We start from the raw sequence: 17914 nt of genomic DNA on the forward strand, positions 1-17914 counted from the left end.
CAAATGTGCCGACATCTTGAAGGCTTATAATGGCCCTCATTTAGTTTTCTCTGCAAAACAAGGACCATCATCGCCTTACTAATCTCTTATTTCAATATGTTTACTCAACTTATCATTTATCTCTTATAAATCACCTGTTATCAAGAATATTAAAATAATTATAACTTAAATTCCCTCCAATTTTTCTTCGTGTCAGTAAATTCGCTCCGCCGGACCGCCATTAGACACGCACTCTCTTTCCTTTGTTTACTGTCCTCTCTTGCAGAATCCGCAAGCTGTAGCGGTCCGGCGGGAAAATAACTTATTTTCGTTTTGATTGTGATCAAAGTTTCATGCCAAAAACAATATGTTTCCCTTCCAGAGGTAACAATCAAAAACTTGTCAACAAAGGATGAGCAAACAGAGAATCCGGCTAGAATCTTCGACGGGATCAGAGTCAGATGGATCGGAAACAAGCCAGAGGTAATACGAATCTTCCGAATATTTTGAGTTGGGAATCCAAGTTGAAACCACAACTTTCAGATCCATAAAGCGTGCTCGAGTGACAGTCGTGGAAGCGGACAGGGACGATAGAAAAACAAATCGAAGAACGACAAAAAGTCCACGTATGGTTCAAGCAAAACCACCACAAGTCGCTCCACAGCAACCGCCAAATCTGTCCGACTCTGAAGAGGATATTGATGTCAACGCTCTATTGGCACAAATTGCGGAGAATCATTTCGATAATGGCACAGACGAGGCAACAGTGACAAGAAATTTGACAGTCGAGCAGTGAGTTTATATTCTGAAATTAATTTTTGAGATTATTTGCCAGAAAACTTGTTTTTTATATAGGAATATATCGAACAAAACTAGTCATCATACTTGCAAATTGGGCCCGCGCATAACTCGCATCAAACTCATTGTTATGAGTGAAAATTGTTTTCAAAATATAGATTTCGTGAAAATGTATGTCTGTGACCTATCGCTGTTTCTTAATTTCTGCCGTGAGCCAAGATAGAATAAACTATTCGCAATTGTCGCGATTTCTGGCTTTTTATCCTAAACCCCGACTCGCGGTCTACTAACGACTAGCCATCCGGCCCAAAGTTGGTCACAGTTATAGTACTCGGCAAGATCTACATTTTGGTATGTATATCAACTCATAAAATTGTGTTTGAAGCAAATTACACCACCTTTCACTAGTATGCTAGTTATTAGCATTTAAAATGTTTCTTTTTCAGATTCAATGACAAATTTGCAAAAATGACAATTGCCACGATTATCGATGCTGATCCATCCCGCAAATGTGTAATGGCTTCTCCCAAAGTGCAAATGTTCAAAAAATTTCTGTGTCGGATTCCAAACGGATGCATCGAAGCGAATAACGGGCAACGATTTGGATCCTGGCACCGAGACGCCGCCCTCGAATATCCCGGAATTCCAACACGAAAATTTTGTGAAAAGGACATGAGTCAGTATGGGACGGCTGAGAAAAACTGGTTGATTCAATCGATATATTCTGTAAGTGTGGAAAAGCGCAATGTTTAAACAAAATATTGTTACAGCATCCAACAGCCCGAAATCAGTTCTGGTTATATTATGTGGGGTGGACGTGCAAGACAATGTGCCTAGAAAAACTGAGTGCTTTCGACAGTACAGCCTCCGAAATGATAACACTCATGAGACTTCGAAATGAATTTCTGTCAAGACTTAAAAGGACTCTGAAGACTCCGGAACTCAAAAGACTGGCGGACCGAGAAAAATTTCTAGATGATACTATCAAGACGAATCCAGACCATATTTTTTGGCTCTACCAAGATATGTCCTTCTTCCACGCCAAAATCCACCACAACGAAGGACTCGGACCAGTTCTCTATATGTGTCTGAGAGAGGAAATGCAACTGCCGCCAAAATACGCAGTACGTTTTGTTTCACAAATTATGACACGTTGTAGCCCTTTTTACAGTATACGACATTGAATGTAATGAACATCGAGATATATCAAATCTGCGTCAAAAACAGTGTTGGTCGGCGTTTCACCTTTCTAAGGCTTGGAGTCGCTGGTCAATTCACTGCATGCGAGAAACCGGATACTTGCCAATGCAATATGAAGGTGATCTAAAAATATTAAATAAGGCCTAACAATTAATTTTTCAGTTCGAAAATTTGTTCGCTTCATACACCGACTCGGACGGTACCGTCATCCACCGAAAAAACCGTCAGCCGAACAAGGAGGGCATTATTGACATGGAGGGATTTGAGTATGAAGAAGAACGGATCATTATTGAGTGTTCCGATGGTTGCGGATGCTCGTACAATTGCCCTCGTCGCCAGCTTCAACGTGGACAACAGAAATTCCTAGTGATTTTCTATGAAGGAGATCGAGGATTTGGGATTCGAGCTGGCGAGTTTATCAAAAAAGGAGAATTCATTATGGAGTATGTTGGTGAGATTTTGGCGTTGAAACAAGGAGACTATCTCAATCGTGACGTATCGTATGACGCCAAGTTGACTGTCTTCGACAACAACTTGGTGATTTCTTCGGCTCGACTTGGGTAAGTACCATAGTTTGTGTTTTTTGTCATATCTATATAATATCATTTTCCAGAAACGTCGCTCGTTTTTGGGCCACGCTTGCCAGCCCAACGCCACATTCATCGAGGCATACAGCCGGAAGTGCGAGACCGACCCTCTCTTCCCACGTATCGGTGTCTACGCCACCAGCGACATCAAAATCGGGGAGGAGGTCACCATCTCGTACTTCCACCCAAGCCAACTCCTCGGCACGACTGGCATCAAGTGTAGGTACGTTTGAAACACTTAATTTTAAGCATTCAACATTAGTTCAAAGTTTAAGTCATCTAAAATATATATTTTTCACATTTCCAGTTGCCGTGAGGACTGCCCTAACTTCTTGCCAACCGCCGACGACGCCGATGAGTGACCTGTTGCTCATCTGCAATTCTTCTCACTCCCTATCAGGCCAATATAATCATAATGTATCATAGCCATGTTCTCGGCTTACGTCCTGGTCTTCTGCATTGCGAATTTTGTATATCTGTCTATTGATGACAGGGAATGGAACACGTCTTGCGACTACTTCACTGCCGATGACGACGACTTCATCTTCCCATACCCACCCTTGAAATCTTGTAAATCTGTCATTGTCTGAGAAAAAGATTTTGCATGCCTAAATGCTCATATTCATTATTCCCTGTTCTCTACCAATTGTGATTTATACGTGTTTCTTCGCATTTTCATTCCCGACGCTTTTATTTCTCCCGGTATAGTATTTTGTTTATGACTTCTCCACTCTTCTCATTCCCTCCGCTTCCTCTTTATGATAGATAGATTAATGTTGCATCGAAGTTCAATTTTTACATGTACTATGCTCCCCTCTTCCCACACAGCTTGTTTTATCTTTTGATTTACGTGTTCCAAATAGTTTCATCGATTTGTAAATTTACATTTAAAATTTGCTACCAATTTACAGAAATTATCAGAACAGATGAGTTCAATTTTTCTCTTGTCGATGCGTATGCGAGAGAATTTGTGTTTATTTTAGAAATTTAAAATCGGTTTGAACATTCAAAAAGTAGGAAATATTAATAATGATTGCAGAAAAATGAAAACAATTATTTTTTATCCTTAATGGCGGATCTTTTTTTCTTGCTGGTTGCTTTGGTCGCCTTCTCGTTTTCCTTGACCCTTTTCTCCATCTCTGCCTAAAAAATTGAGAATTGTCAAAACTCCAGTTTCATACTATAGTCTTTATAATGATTGTTGAGGTAAGGTTCCAGTTTTCGTATATTCAAGTCAGTCTGAGACTTTATAATGAAAGAGACGGAGCACATTCGTTGGTTTTCTATGGATACGTATTCGGTAGCTTTAAAAAACTGCGCGATACAAAATCCGATTTGATGATCTGGTCGGCCTGGGTGGAATTTTAACACCACAAAAATAGTTTTCAAGTACTTTTTATGACCAAATTTTTTGTATAATTTGTATTTCGTAATTTTTTCTCAAATTAAAGCTCAAAATACCCCACAACTCCTTTTTCAAAAGTACTGTTGACAAAACATGTTTTTTCGGGAAAAGTCGCCTAACCCGGGCCGACCAGACCAGCCCGGTCCATGATAAAAATGCAAAAGTCATAGGTGGAACCGAAGCCGGTTGATATAGAAAGTGCTCATACATTGAATGCAATATCTGCCTCCTTCGAGCTGGTTTTGTTATTTATCTATTTATTTTAATTCGATATGAAGGGCAAGGAGCCACTGATACAACCGAAGTGGATTACAAAAAGATAAAGAAATATTTGATGGGCCCATTCTGGAGGACGCAAAAAAAAATTAGAAAGGTAAAAAACGATTTTTTCCTTTGAAAGTAGTAAAAAAGAAAAATAGTTTGCCCTTTTTTTGCTACCTCGTGAATAGGTCAAAAGCGAGAGGGGGAGGGGAAGACAAGTAGAAACATTAACAGTTGAGAGGTTTTACAACAGTTTGGATCATAAAATTTTCTATAACTTAGTTGAGAACTCACTTTCTTCAGTTCTTTGAGCAATTCCATCCGTTCCGGGCGTCGATTGAACGTCCTTGACGCAGCTCTCACTTTCTTCGAGCGTTCTCTTTGCTGAATATTATTTTTTTGGAGAATAAGGTTTCACTGTATTGTTTACTTTAGCGATGTGCTCTAGAAGAGGACCGTATTCGGTCCCGGCATTCACGACAGCTATCATTGCTCCAAACTGGTCTGAAATGAGTTTTTGTTGAAAAAACAAAATTTCAATACTGATTGGGATGGATTTTTAATGAGATTTGCATTTTTGACACCGTAGAAAATCGGGTCAGTAGCTCAACACTACAAAAAATGAACTCACTTCCAGAGTTTTCGAAGATGTGTGGATTATCGTCCTCCTCCACTTCCTTTACTTCTTCTTCGCTCAATGTGTGGCTCAAAGCATATTGGGTCTGGAAAATTATTTCCAGTAACAAAAAATTGTATATGTTTTGATAATGTTTTGTGCAATATATTTAAAAGCGAAAAGTTTTAGAAAAAAAGTTTAAACTTAAACCTAGTGATGTCTACACATAGAAAAAAAGACTGAAAGTTCACAGCATAGTTCCAAAATCATGAAATTTTCTATCAAAACTGCGAAATCTGAATTATATCTTCTTTTGTACTTCCTAATAAACTTGATTTGGACAGAAAACTCACGAGCTCGTTGAACTTCACTCTCGATTTCTCCAATTCTTCCTTCGTCTTCAACTCCTCCGCCTTTTTGATATCATCATTGGTCGACATCTTTGTTGGACGTCTCCAAATTGACTGCTTAAATGCTGATAGTGTAAAAAACCAAACAACAGAGACAATCAAATCAAATTCAAATAAAAAGAACGTAAAAACGAGTCGATAATGAAAAAGGTTGAAATAAGCAACGTTCAAGAGAGAGTGACACCATAAGCGATAGAGTGTTGCAATTGAGGAGTATCCAGTGGCTAAGTAGTTTGTATGTTTCTCTGTGCGCACTCTCTGCACTTTCTTCCCATCGTAAGGTTATACATTTCAAATCGAAAGTGTGTGGGCTGTATTCTGAGAAAGTGCAAGGTTAGCGTTGAGATTTTGTGACAGACAAAAACGAGAAAAGTGAAAACAATAACCACTAATCAAATACAAATACAGTAATGTCCATAATTCTAACAACTTTGGCCGTTTTCAGTTGGAAATGTCCAACTTTGAGAATGTGTCACGGTATTCACTGACTGACCGACCGCAAAATTTTTTAACGGATTATGCAGATCAAAAGTCGAGCTTTTTTTGTAGTTGACGCTTTTTTTGTACGGACTCTCCCTGTTGATTATTTTGAGACGACAGCACAAAAATCGCACTATTTTGCACTGTAAAGCTTCGATTTGAAAGAGAACTCACTTTGTCGGTAGATCACTTGCTAGGGAGTGTCAATACAAAACATTTTTCAACTACCAAAATAAAACTTTACATTTGATCTGTCCGTACGATCCATAAAAGTATTTACGAGGACAATCAATCATACCATAATCCCTTCTAAAAACTGGACATTTTTAACTGAAAACGGCCAAAGTTGTTAGAAATATGACAATTACCGTACATAATAATTAGCAAACATTTATCTTATCAAACACAGTACCTAATGCGATTTCAGTATCAAACTTATTTTTTCAAATATTTCGTTTCTCATGTTCAGTTGTTTTGGAGAGAGTTGAGAGAAAATCAGGCTTAACATGATTATTGATCAAAAAGTAATCAGAAAGTATACAAAAGACCCGATTCAGTCCCTCACGAGGCGATAGACGTGATAAGAGGGAGAAATGAAAGAAAGCAGGATAGTATGTCAGAAAATATTAGGGGAAAAAATGGGGGAACTGAAAAAGCAGAGAATTAATTAATTAACAGAGGTTGTTTTAGTCTTAGCGTAAAATTTTTTTATCAATAAAAATCAATAAAAATATATGAAAAATAGATATAGACACTCTTTTAAACACGTTCTCCTTTTTTTTTTTTAATATTTTTGTTCCCTGACGCCTAGTATTATTATTATTTCCCATTGCGGTACAAACAACAGATGCCGTAATCCGATGTTAACATATCAACTAATTTTCACATTGTCTGTCACCTGGCCCATTGTCGGGCCCATTTTTTTCCACCTAATAGCAACTGCCCTCGTATCTCCTTGTGACATCTTCCCGGAGGCAGTAATTCAAACACGATCTTCTGACCAGGGAAGCGTAAATGATAGGAATACAGTCAGTTGTCCCTTTTACTCCCTACTTTACCAAGCAGTCCTCTCATTTTGGGCCCGCATTTTTCAAAACTTTTTTCATCTCGGCATGTCTTTCAATTTTTTTTCCTCTTTTGTACCAAGACACCCTCATCCCCTTTTTCAATTTGATCAATAAATTCCTGAATTGAATTCCTATTTCATTGATTCATTTCGTTCGAGTGTTTATTGCATGACTGCTTATCTTGAATTATTTATATTTCTCTTTTATTTTATTTTTCATACTTCACCATTTACGCTTAAATTAATTTTTGCTTCCAGCACCGGGCGCCTCAGTCTACTGGAAGGTCAGCGCCACGACCTATGGAATCCATCAGGAAAGATGTCTATCACGCGAATAGAGACTCGAAACATGGTAAGCACTTTCAAAAAAAATTGTCTATGTCAATGACTTCTCCCACCATTACTATCTGCATCAAAGGGTTGATTTCGGTTTATTGGTGAAAAACTTCAATTCGCCAACTCTTAGGTCACGAGTAGGATGTCGGATATTTTTCCCAGAGAACTGTTAATACACTAGTTGGTATATATGTCCCTCTGATAAGTACGCTAAATTCATCTCTATTCTTTCTAGTTTAATTCTATCCCACACTCCCACTATACCTCCCACCAAACACCGTGGTCCATCCAATCTTGCCAGACAGCTCAAGCGTGTTCGCTTCTCCTACTCAAAAGCCCTTAAGTCACCCACTCCCGCGCCCGATTTAATGCGTAAATTTCAAACTCGCATAAAGAAAATTCAGCATGACATCAAAAAACAATTATTCCGCCGGGAAAAACATATATTATCCACCGTCCACAGTAGATCAGCGCTTGCTTTAATCAATAAACGGCTCAAATGTAGGTCTACAATTCCCCATCTATCCATTGGCTCAGACCTTATTACTTCAGATTCCTCTAAAGCATCCATATTTGCTGCCGAATTCCTCTCCAACTACAACACTAGCACCCACTCTCCACCTACCTTGATTCCCAATAACCCCTCTTCTCCCGCCCACCCTCAGTCTTCCAGAGACACTTTTTCCCCTTGGGTAATCGAGCAAGTCATCTCCAAAATTCCCCCAAAATGTGGGTTCTCCCTTCACCTAGCCAATTATTTCATAATCAAAAACTGCGCCACCAGCCTTGCCCTACCTCTCTCCATCATTTATTCTGAATCCCTCGAGTCCTCTGTTGTCCCCAGCGCTTGGAAACATGGGACTATTATCCCAGTTTTCAAAAAAGGGAACCCCTCATCCCCGCAAAACTATCGTCCCATCACGCTCACCGATCCATTCGCCCGCATTTTCGAAAGAATACTTTGCCGTCAAATTAGAACGGACCTAGGTCACAGATTCTCCATCCACCAGCACGGATTTCTTGCCCGCCGTTCCTGCCCTAGTTCCCTGGTCTACTCTACCGCAAACTATAGAAGAATCCTGAAAACTCATCATTCTCTAGACGTTGTCTTCTTTGACTTCAAGAAAGCATTTGATAAGGTGGATCACATAATTCTGATCAATAAACTTGCTAACTTTGGTCTGTCAAACCTTTACATCTCCTGGTTTGAAGCTTTCCTCAAAGAACGCACCTTCTCAGTAATGGTTAACGGATCCCTAGACAATAAAATTTCCCCTATTCCCTCGGGTGTTCCACAAGGAACTGTATCAGGTCCCCTATTATTCTTAATCTACATAAACGACCTACTCCTGAAACTCCCACCAAACATTCATTTTGCCGCTTTTGCTGATGATATCAAATTGTATTCCCATGACCCAGTTCTCCTCCAACACGGTATAAACCTAGTATCCAAATGGGCCTCCGCCAACGCTTTGCCGTTAGCTCACACTAAAACCTCTCTTCTTAGGCTAGGTCCCGAAAACTCTCATCACCCATTTCATGTAGACTCCATCCCCATCTCCGAATCTACAGTAGTACGGGATTTGGGTCTATTAACCGACTCTAATCTCAAATTCGACCTTCACATTTCCAAATTATCCTCGCTAGCTTTACTCCGCTGTAATCAACTGCTGAAAGCCTTCAAGTCTAGATCTCTATCACTCTACAGACATCTTTTCAACACCTATGTTCTTCCCTTGCTTGAATATTGCTCTGTTGTTTACTCTCCTTCACCTTCTAGCGTTCTGTCTCAAAAACTGGAAAAACCACTCAGATTATTCACTAGAAAAGTTCTACAACGATGCAACATCCCTTATTCTTCATATCTCGACCGTCTCGAAATTCTCGACATTTACTCAGTCCGCCATCGCAGACTTAAATCTCAATTAATCTTACTTTATAAATTTATATGCGGCGCAGCGTACTTACCAAATATCCAGTCGTATGTCAGACTGTCCAATTCGGCTAGACGACCCATGACTTTAATTTGTGTTAGGCCTGATATTAAGGATTTTTTCTCTAATTCAATCCCCCTATGGAATTCTGTCACATGTAATACCCATAAGTTCCTTTCTCCCGGTGAATTTGTCTCCCTTCTCAATCATTCAATTAATAGACTATGATCTCCCCCTGTGAATTCGCTCTTTACCTTGCCCCCTCTCCCCTTCTCGCTTATTTCATTCATATCTTCTCTCCTCATATCAATTGATTCTCGTTCCCCCATTTTTTTCCCCCATACTTCCTGACTTAATTATCTTGCTTTCCACGTATTTCCCCTCCTACCAGGTCTTTAGCCTCGTGAGGGGCATGATCCGGTCTCCTGTATATTTTAATGATTTATATCCCAGTCAATAAATTAAATTAAAGGTGATGTTGACAGGTGCACACACAAAAGATTAATTAACTAACTATAAATGCTAAAATAGGCGGCCTAAGTTCTTTTTGTTATTCTCTGCCGCAAACGCTCGCACTTGTCTCTAATCTCAATGGGAAATCAAATTGATGACAGCAAATAGGACACGCCCTCTGACAATATGAGGTTAGGCATACGAAATGCAGTCAGTTGTTCCCTTCACAGCCACACTGAGCAGTCATCTCTTTTAGGCTTTAAATTTTTCAAAGTCATTAGTGTCAAAGTCAGTAGATTCTTTAGGGTTTTTTCAAAGTCTTGAGAGTTTTTTTCAAACCATTCAGGTCTACTTATCTCTATGGGAAATGCCCATAAGAAGTCTCCAATTATATCTCCAAACAAATACGCAATATTTGACTCCGCCCACCCTTCCTTTGCGTCCTCATCTCATTTAGTTCCCAGTCAGTGGTTTCTTATCTCTCTGTTCATGATGACGAGTATTGTCTTTTTCCCTATTTCACTTTCACAAGCGTTGTAGAGACTTCAACATAACCGTTGTCATTCTCGTAATTTTATATATGAATTTTCATAGAATTGTTTTATTGAAATTAAAAAAAAATATTTATTCCAGCCGAAAAGCACCACGTCAATCAACTACATTGCTACGTTGTAACATATTGAACGACGACTAGGGAATAAGGAGCAGGAACTGCGATCACAATCAAACAAATGGAATCAATTCGTCGAGCACATTCCTCACACAGAAGTGAGTTTCTCCTCTGTAAATATCATAAAAGTTTTCATTAAAAGATAAGAAATAAACACATAGGCCAATTCACACGTCTGTCGTGGAGAATTTAGTCTTCTCCCCTGCAGATATCTTTAGATTTCTTATCAAAACGATAAGAAATAAACACACAGGCCAATTAACACGTCTGTCGTGGAGAATTTAGTCTTCTCCCCTGCAGATATCTTTAGATTTCTTATCAAAACGATAAGAAATAAACACATAGGCCAATTAACACGTCTGTCGTGGAGAATTTAGTCTTCTCCCCTGCAGATATCTTTAGATTTCTTATCAAAACGATAAGAAATAAACACATAGGCCAATTAACACGTCTGTCGTGGAGAATTTAGTCTTCTCCCCTGCAGATATCTTTAGATTTCTTATCAAAACGATAAGAAATAAACACATAGGCCAATTAACACGTCTGTCGTGGAGAATTTAGTCTTCTCCCCTGCAGATATCTTTAGATTTCTTATCAAAACGATAAGAAATAAACACATAGGCCAATTAACACGTCTGTCGTGGAGAATTTAGTCTTCTCCTCTGCAGATATCTTTAGATTTCTTATCAAAACGATAAGAAATAAACACATAGGCCAATTCACACGTCTGTCGTGGAGAATTTAGTCTTCTCCTCTGCAGATATCTTTAGATTTCTTATCAAAACGATAAGAAATAAACACATAGGCCAATTAACACGTCTGTCGTGGAGAATTTAGTCTTCTCCCCTGCAGATATCTTTAGATTTCTTATCAAAACGATAAGAAATAAACACATAGGCCAATTAACACGTCTGTCGTGGAGAATTTAGTCTTCTCCTCTGCAGATATCTTTAGATTTCTTATCAAAACGATAAGAAATAAACACATAGGCCAATTAACACGTCTGTCGTGGAGAATTTAGTCTTCTCCTCTGCAGATATCTTTAGATTTCTTATCAAAACGATAAGAAATAAACACATAGGCCAATTAACACGTCTGTCGTGGAGAATTTAGTCTTCTCCTCTGCAGATATCTTTAGATTTCTTATCAAAACGATAAGAAATAAACACATAGGCCAATTCACACGTCTGTCGTGGAGAATTTAGTCTTCTCCTCTGCAGATATCTTTAGATTTCTTATCAAAACGATAAGAAATAAACACATAGGCCAATTAACACGTCTGTCGTGGAGAATTTAGTCTTCTCCTCTGCAGATATCTTTAGATTTCTTATCAAAACGATAAGAAATAAACACATAGGCCAACTGACTCGTCTGCCGTGGAGAATTTAGTCTTCTCCCCTGCAGATATCTTTAGATTTCTTATCAAAACGATAAGAAATAAACACATAGGCCAATTCACACGTCTGTCGTGGAGAATTTAGTCTTCTCCCCTGCAGATATCTTTAGATTTCTTATCAAAACGATAAGAAATAAACACATAGGCCAATTAACACGTCTGTCGTGGAGAATTTAGTCTTCTCCCCTGCAGATATCTTTAGATTTCTTATCAAAACGATAAGAAATAAACACATAGGCCAACTGACTCGTCTGTCGTGGAGAAATTAGTCTTCTCCCCTGCAGATATCTTTAGATTTCTTATCAAAACGATAAGAAATAAACACATAGGCCAATTAACACGTCTGTCGTGGAGAATTTAGTCTTCTCCTCTGCAGATATCTTTAGATTTCTTATCAAAACGATAAGAAATAAACACATAGGCCAACTGACTCGTCTGTCGTGGAGAATTTAGTCTTCTCCCCTGCAGATATCTTTAGATTTCTTATCAAAACGATAAGAAATAAACACATAGGCCAACTGACTCGTCTGCCGTGGAGAATTTAGTCTTCTCCCCTGCAGATATCTTTAGATTTCTTATCAAAACGATAAGAAATAAACACATAGGCCAACTGACTCGTCTGCCGTGGAGAATTTAGTCTTCTCCCCTGCAGATATCTTTAGATTTCTTATCAAAACGATAAGAAATAAACACATAGGCCAACTGACTCGTCTGTCGTGGAGAAATTAGTCTTCTCCCCTGCAGATATCTTTAGATTTCTTATCAAAACGATAAGAAATAAACACATAGGCCAATTAACACGTCTGTCGTGGAGAATTTAGTCTTCTCCTCTGCAGATATCTTTAGATTTCTTATCAAAACGATAAGAAATAAACACATAGGCCAACTGACTCGTCTGTCGTGGAGAATTTAGTCTTCTCCCCTGCAGATATCTTTAGATTTCTTATCAAAACGATAAGAAATAAACACATAGGCCAACTGACTCGTCTGTCGTGGAGAAATTAGTCTTCTCCCCTGCAGATATCTTTAGATTTCTTATCAAAACGATAAGAAATAAACACATAGGCCAATTAACACGTCTGTCGTGGAGAATTTAGTCTTCTCCCCTGCAGATATCTTTAGATTTCTTATCAAAACGATAAGAAATAAACACATAGGCCAATTCACACGTCTGTCGTGGAGAATTTAGTCTTCTCCCCTGCAGATATCTTTAGATTTCTTATCAAAACGATAAGAAATAAACACATAGGCCAACTGACTCGTCTGTCGTGGAGAATTGAGTCTTCTCCCCTGCAGATATCTTTAGATTTCTTATCAAAACGATAAGAAATAAGCACATAGGCCAATTAACACGTCTGTCGTGGAGAATTTAGTCTTCTCCCCTGCAGATATCTTTAGATTTCTTATCAAAACGATAAGAAATAAACACATAGGCCAACTGACTCGTCTGTCGTGGAGAATTTAGTCTTCTCCCCTGCAGATATCTTTAGATTTCTTATCAAAACGATAAGAAATAAACACATAGGCCAACTGACTCGTCTGTCGTGGAGAATTTAGTCTTCTCCCCTGCAGATATCTTTAGATTTCTTATCAAAACGATAAGAAATAAACACATAGGCCAATTAACACGTCTGTCGTGGAGAATTTAGTCTTCTCCCCTGCAGATATCTTTAGATTTCTTATCAAAACGATAAGAAATAAACACATAGGCCAACTGACTCGTCTGTCGTGGAGAATTTAGTCTTCTCCCCTGCAGATATCTTTAGATTTCTTATCATAACGATAAGAAATGAACACATAGGCCAATTAACACGTCTGTCGTGGAGAATTTAGTCTTCTCCCCTGCAGATATCTTTAGATTTCTTATCAAAACGATAAGAAATAAACACATAGGCCAATTAACACGTCTGTCGTGGAGAATTTAGTCTTCTCCTCTGCAGATATCTTTAGATTTCTTATCAAAACGATAAGAAATAAACACATAGGCCAATTAACACGTCTGTCGTGGAGAGTTTAGTCTTCTCCCCTGCAGATATCTTTAGATTTCTTATCAAAACGATAAGAAATAAACACATAGGCCAATTAACACGTCTGTCGTGGAGAATTTAGTCTTCTCCCCTGCAGATATCTTTAGATTTCTTATCAAAACGATAAGAAATAAACACATAGGCCAATTCACACGTCTGTCGTGGAGAATTTAGTCTTCTCCTCTGCAGATATCTTTAGATTTCTTATCAAAACGATAAGAAATAAACACATAGGCCAATTAACACGTCTGTCGTGGAGAATTTAGTCTTCTCCTCTGCAGATATCTTTAGATTTCTTATCAAAACGATAAGAAATAAACACATAGGCCAATTAACACGTCTGTCGTGGAGAATTTAGTCTTCTCCTCTGCAGATATCTTTAGATTTCTTATCAAAACGATAAGAAATAAACACATAGGCCAATTAACACGTCTGTCGTGGAGAATTTAGTCTTCTCCCCTGCAGATATCTTTAGATTTCTTATCAAAACGATAAGAAATAAACACATAGGCCAATTAACACGTCTGTCGTGGAGAATTTAGTCTTCTCCTCTGCAGATATCTTTAGATTTCTTATCAAAACGATAAGAAATAAACACATAGGCCAATTCACACGTCTGTCGTGGAGAATTTAGTCTTCTCCTCTGCAGATATCTTTAGATTTCTTATCAAAACGATAAGAAATAAACACATAGGCCAATTCACACGTCTGTCGTGGAGAATTTAGTCTTCTCCTCTGCAGATATCTTTAGATTTCTTATCAAAACGATAAGAAATAAACACATAGGCCAATTCACACGTCTGTCGTGGAGAATTTAGTCTTCTCCTCTGCAGATATCTTTAGATTTCTTATCAAAACGATAAGAAATAAACACATAGGCCAATTAACACGTCTGTCGTGGAGAATTTAGTCTTCTCCTCTGCAGATATCTTTAGATTTCTTATCAAAACGATAAGAAATAAACACATAGGCCAACTGACTCGTCTGCCGTGGAGAATTTAGTCTTCTCCCCTGCAGATATCTTTAGATTTCTTATCAAAACGATAAGAAATAAACACATAGGCCAATTCACACGTCTGTCGTGGAGAATTTAGTCTTCTCCCCTGCAGATATCTTTAGATTTCTTATCAAAACGATAAGAAATAAACACATAGGCCAACTGACTCGTCTGTCGTGGAGAATTTAGTCTTCTCCTCTGCAGATATCTTTAGATTTCTTATCAAAACGATAAGAAATAAACACATAGGCCAACTGACTCGTCTGTCGTGGAGAATTTAGTCTTCTCCCCTGCAGATATCTTTAGATTTCTTATCAAAACGATAAGAAATAAACACATAGGCCAACTGACTCGTCTGTCGTGGAGAATTTAGTCTTCTCCTCTGCAGATATCTTTAGATTTCTTATCAAAACGATAAGAAATAAACACATAGGCCAACTGACTCGTCTGTCGTGGAGAATTTAGTCTTCTCCCCTGCAGATATCTTTAGATTTCTTATCAAAACGATAAGAAATAAACACATAGGCCAACTGACTCGTCTGTCGTGAAGAATTTAGTCTTCTCCTCTGCAGATATCTTTAGATTTCTTATCAAAACGATAAGAAATAAACACATAGGCCAACTGACTCGTCTGTCGTGGAGAATTTAGTCTTCTCCCCTGCAGATATCTTTAGATTTCTTATCAAAACGATAAGAAATAAACACATAGGCCAACTGACTCGTCTGTCGTGGAGAATTTAGTCTTCTCCCCTGCAGATATCTTTAGATTTCTTATCAAAACGATAAGAAATAAACACATAGGCCAACTGACTCGTCTGTCGTGGAGAATTTAGTCTTCTCCCCTGCAGATATCTTTAGATTTCTTATCAAAACGATAAGAAACAAACACATAGGCCAATTAACACGTCTGTCGTGGAGAATTTAGTCTTCTCCCCTGCAGATATCTTTAGATTTCTTATCATAACGATAAGAAACAAACACATAGGCCAATTAACACGTCTGTCGTGGAGAATTTAGTCTTCTCCCCTGCAGATATCTTTAGATTTCTTATCATAACGATAAGAAATAAACACATAGGCCAACTGACTCGTCTGTCGTGGAGAATTTAGTCTTCTCCCCTGCAGATATCTTTAGATTTCTTATCAAAACGATAAGAAATAAACACATAGGCCAATTAACACGTCTGTCGTGGAGAATTTAGTCTTCTCCCCTGCAGATATCTTTAGATTTCTTATCATAACGATAAGAAATAAACACATAGGCCAACTGACTCGTCTGTCGTGGAGAATTTAGTCTTCTCCCCTGCAGATATCTTTAGATTTCTTATCAAAACGATAAGAAATAAACACATAGGCCAATTAACACGTCTGTCGTGGAGAATTTAGTCTTCTCCCCTGCAGATATCTTTAGATTTCTTATCATAACGATAAGAAATAAACACATAGGCCAACTGACTCGTCTGTCGTGGAGAATTTAGTCTTCTCCCCTGCAGATATCTTTAGATTTCTTATCATAACGATAAGAAATAAACACATAGGCCAATTAACACGTCTGTCGTGGAGAATTTAGTCTTCTCCCCTGCAGATATCTTTAGATTTCTTATCAAAACGATAAGAAATAAACACATAGGCCAACTGACTCGTCTGTCGTGGAGAATTTAGTCTTCTCCCCTGCAGATATCTTTAGATTTCTTATCAAAACGATAAGAAATAAACACATAGGCCAATTAACACGTCTGTCGTGGAGAATTTAGTCTTCTCCCCTGCAGATATCTTTAGATTTCTTATCATAACGATAAGAAACAAACACATAGGCCAATTAACACGTCTGTCGTGGAGAATTTAGTCTTCTCCCCTGCAGATATCTTTAGATTTCTTATCATAACGATAAGAAATAAACACATAGGCCAATTAACACGTCTGTCGTGGAGAATTTAGTCTTCTCCCCTGCAGATATCTTTAGATTTCTTATCAAAACGATAAGAAATAAACACATAGGCCAATTAACACGTCTGTCGTGGAGAATTTAGTCTTCTCCCCTGCAGATATCTTTAGATTTCTTATCAAAACGATAAGAAATATACACATAGGCCAATTAACACGTCTGTCGTGGAGAATTTAGTCTTCTCCCCTGCAGATATCTTTAGATTTCTTATCAAAACGATAAGAAATAAACACATAGGCCAATTAACACGTCTGTCGTGGAGAATTTAGTCTTCTCCTCTGCAGATATCTTTAGATTTCTTATCAAAACGATAAGAAATAAACACATAGGCCAACTGACTCGTCTGTCGTGGAGAATTTAGTCTTCTCCCCTGCAGATATCTTTAGATTTCTTATCAAAACGATAAGAAATAAACACATAGGCCAACTGACTCGTCTGTCGTGGAGAATTTAGTCTTCTCCTCTGCAGATATCTTTAGATTTCTTATCAAAACGATAAGAAATAAACACATAGGCCAACTGACTCGTCTGTCGTGGAGAATTTAGTCTTCTCCCCTGCAGATATCTTTAGATTTCTTATCAAAACGATAAGAAATAAACACATAGGCCAACTGACTCGTCTGTCGTGGAGAATTTAGTCTTCTCCTCTGCAGATATCTTTAGATTTCTTATCAAAACGATAAGAAATAAACACATAGGCCAACTGACTCGTCTGTCGTGGAGAATTTAGTCTTCTCCCCTGCAGATATCTTTAGATTTCTTATCAAAACGATAAGAAATAAACACATAGGCCAATTAACACGTCTGTCGTGGAGAATTTAGTCTTCTCCCCTGCAGATATCTTTAGATTTCTTATCAAAACGATAAGAAATAAACACATAGGCCAATTAACACGTCTGTCGTGGAGAATTTAGTCTTCTCCCCTGCAGATATCTTTAGATTTCTTATCAAAACGATAAGAAATAAACACATAGGCCAATTAACACGTCTGTCGTGGAGAATTTAGTCTTCTCCCCTGCAGATATCTTTAGATTTCTTATCAAAACGATAAGAAATAAACACATAGGCCAATTAACACGTCTGTCGTGGAGAATTTAGTCTTCTCCTCTGCAGATATCTTTAGATTTCTTATCAAAACGATAAGAAATAAACACATAGGCCAACTGACTCGTCTGTCGTGGAGAATTTAGTCTTCTCCCCTGCAGATATCTTTAGATTTCTTATCAAAACGATAAGAAATAAACACATAGGCCAACTGACTCGTCTGTCGTGGAGAATTTAGTCTTCTCCCCTGCAGATATCTTTAGATTTCTTATCAAAACGATAAGAAATAAACACATAGGCCAACTGACTCGT

At 38.1% G+C, this 17914-nt stretch overlaps 2 protein-coding genes across 2 annotated transcripts; one reads left to right on the plus strand and one right to left on the minus strand.

Annotated features, from left to right (window-relative positions):
- Positions 1-391: 391 nt before the first annotated feature.
- Positions 392-2990, plus strand: GCK72_025875 (uncharacterized protein; the record flags this gene model as incomplete). The annotated part of the gene is made up of 8 exons (XM_003105441.2): positions 392-462; positions 523-771; positions 1224-1503; positions 1548-1901; positions 1949-2095; positions 2140-2537; positions 2591-2787; positions 2872-2990. 8 exons carry the CDS (start codon positions 392-394, stop codon positions 2988-2990), a joined length of 1815 nt encoding a protein of 604 aa, XP_003105489.2.
- Positions 2991-3617: 627 nt separating this feature from the next.
- Positions 3618-5286, minus strand: GCK72_025876 (uncharacterized protein; the record flags this gene model as incomplete). Its single annotated transcript, XM_003105505.2, has 5 exons — positions 3618-3707; positions 4525-4614; positions 4661-4734; positions 4862-4952; positions 5200-5286. The coding sequence occupies 5 exons, from the start codon at positions 5284-5286 to the stop codon at positions 3618-3620; spliced, it is 432 nt and encodes a 143-aa protein (XP_003105553.2).
- Between the last annotated feature and the right edge of the window lie 12628 nt (positions 5287-17914).

Source organism: Caenorhabditis remanei, chromosome X, assembly GCF_010183535.1.
Source record: "Caenorhabditis remanei strain PX506 chromosome X, whole genome shotgun sequence".
Lineage (NCBI taxonomy): Eukaryota > Metazoa > Nematoda > Chromadorea > Rhabditida > Rhabditidae > Caenorhabditis > Caenorhabditis remanei.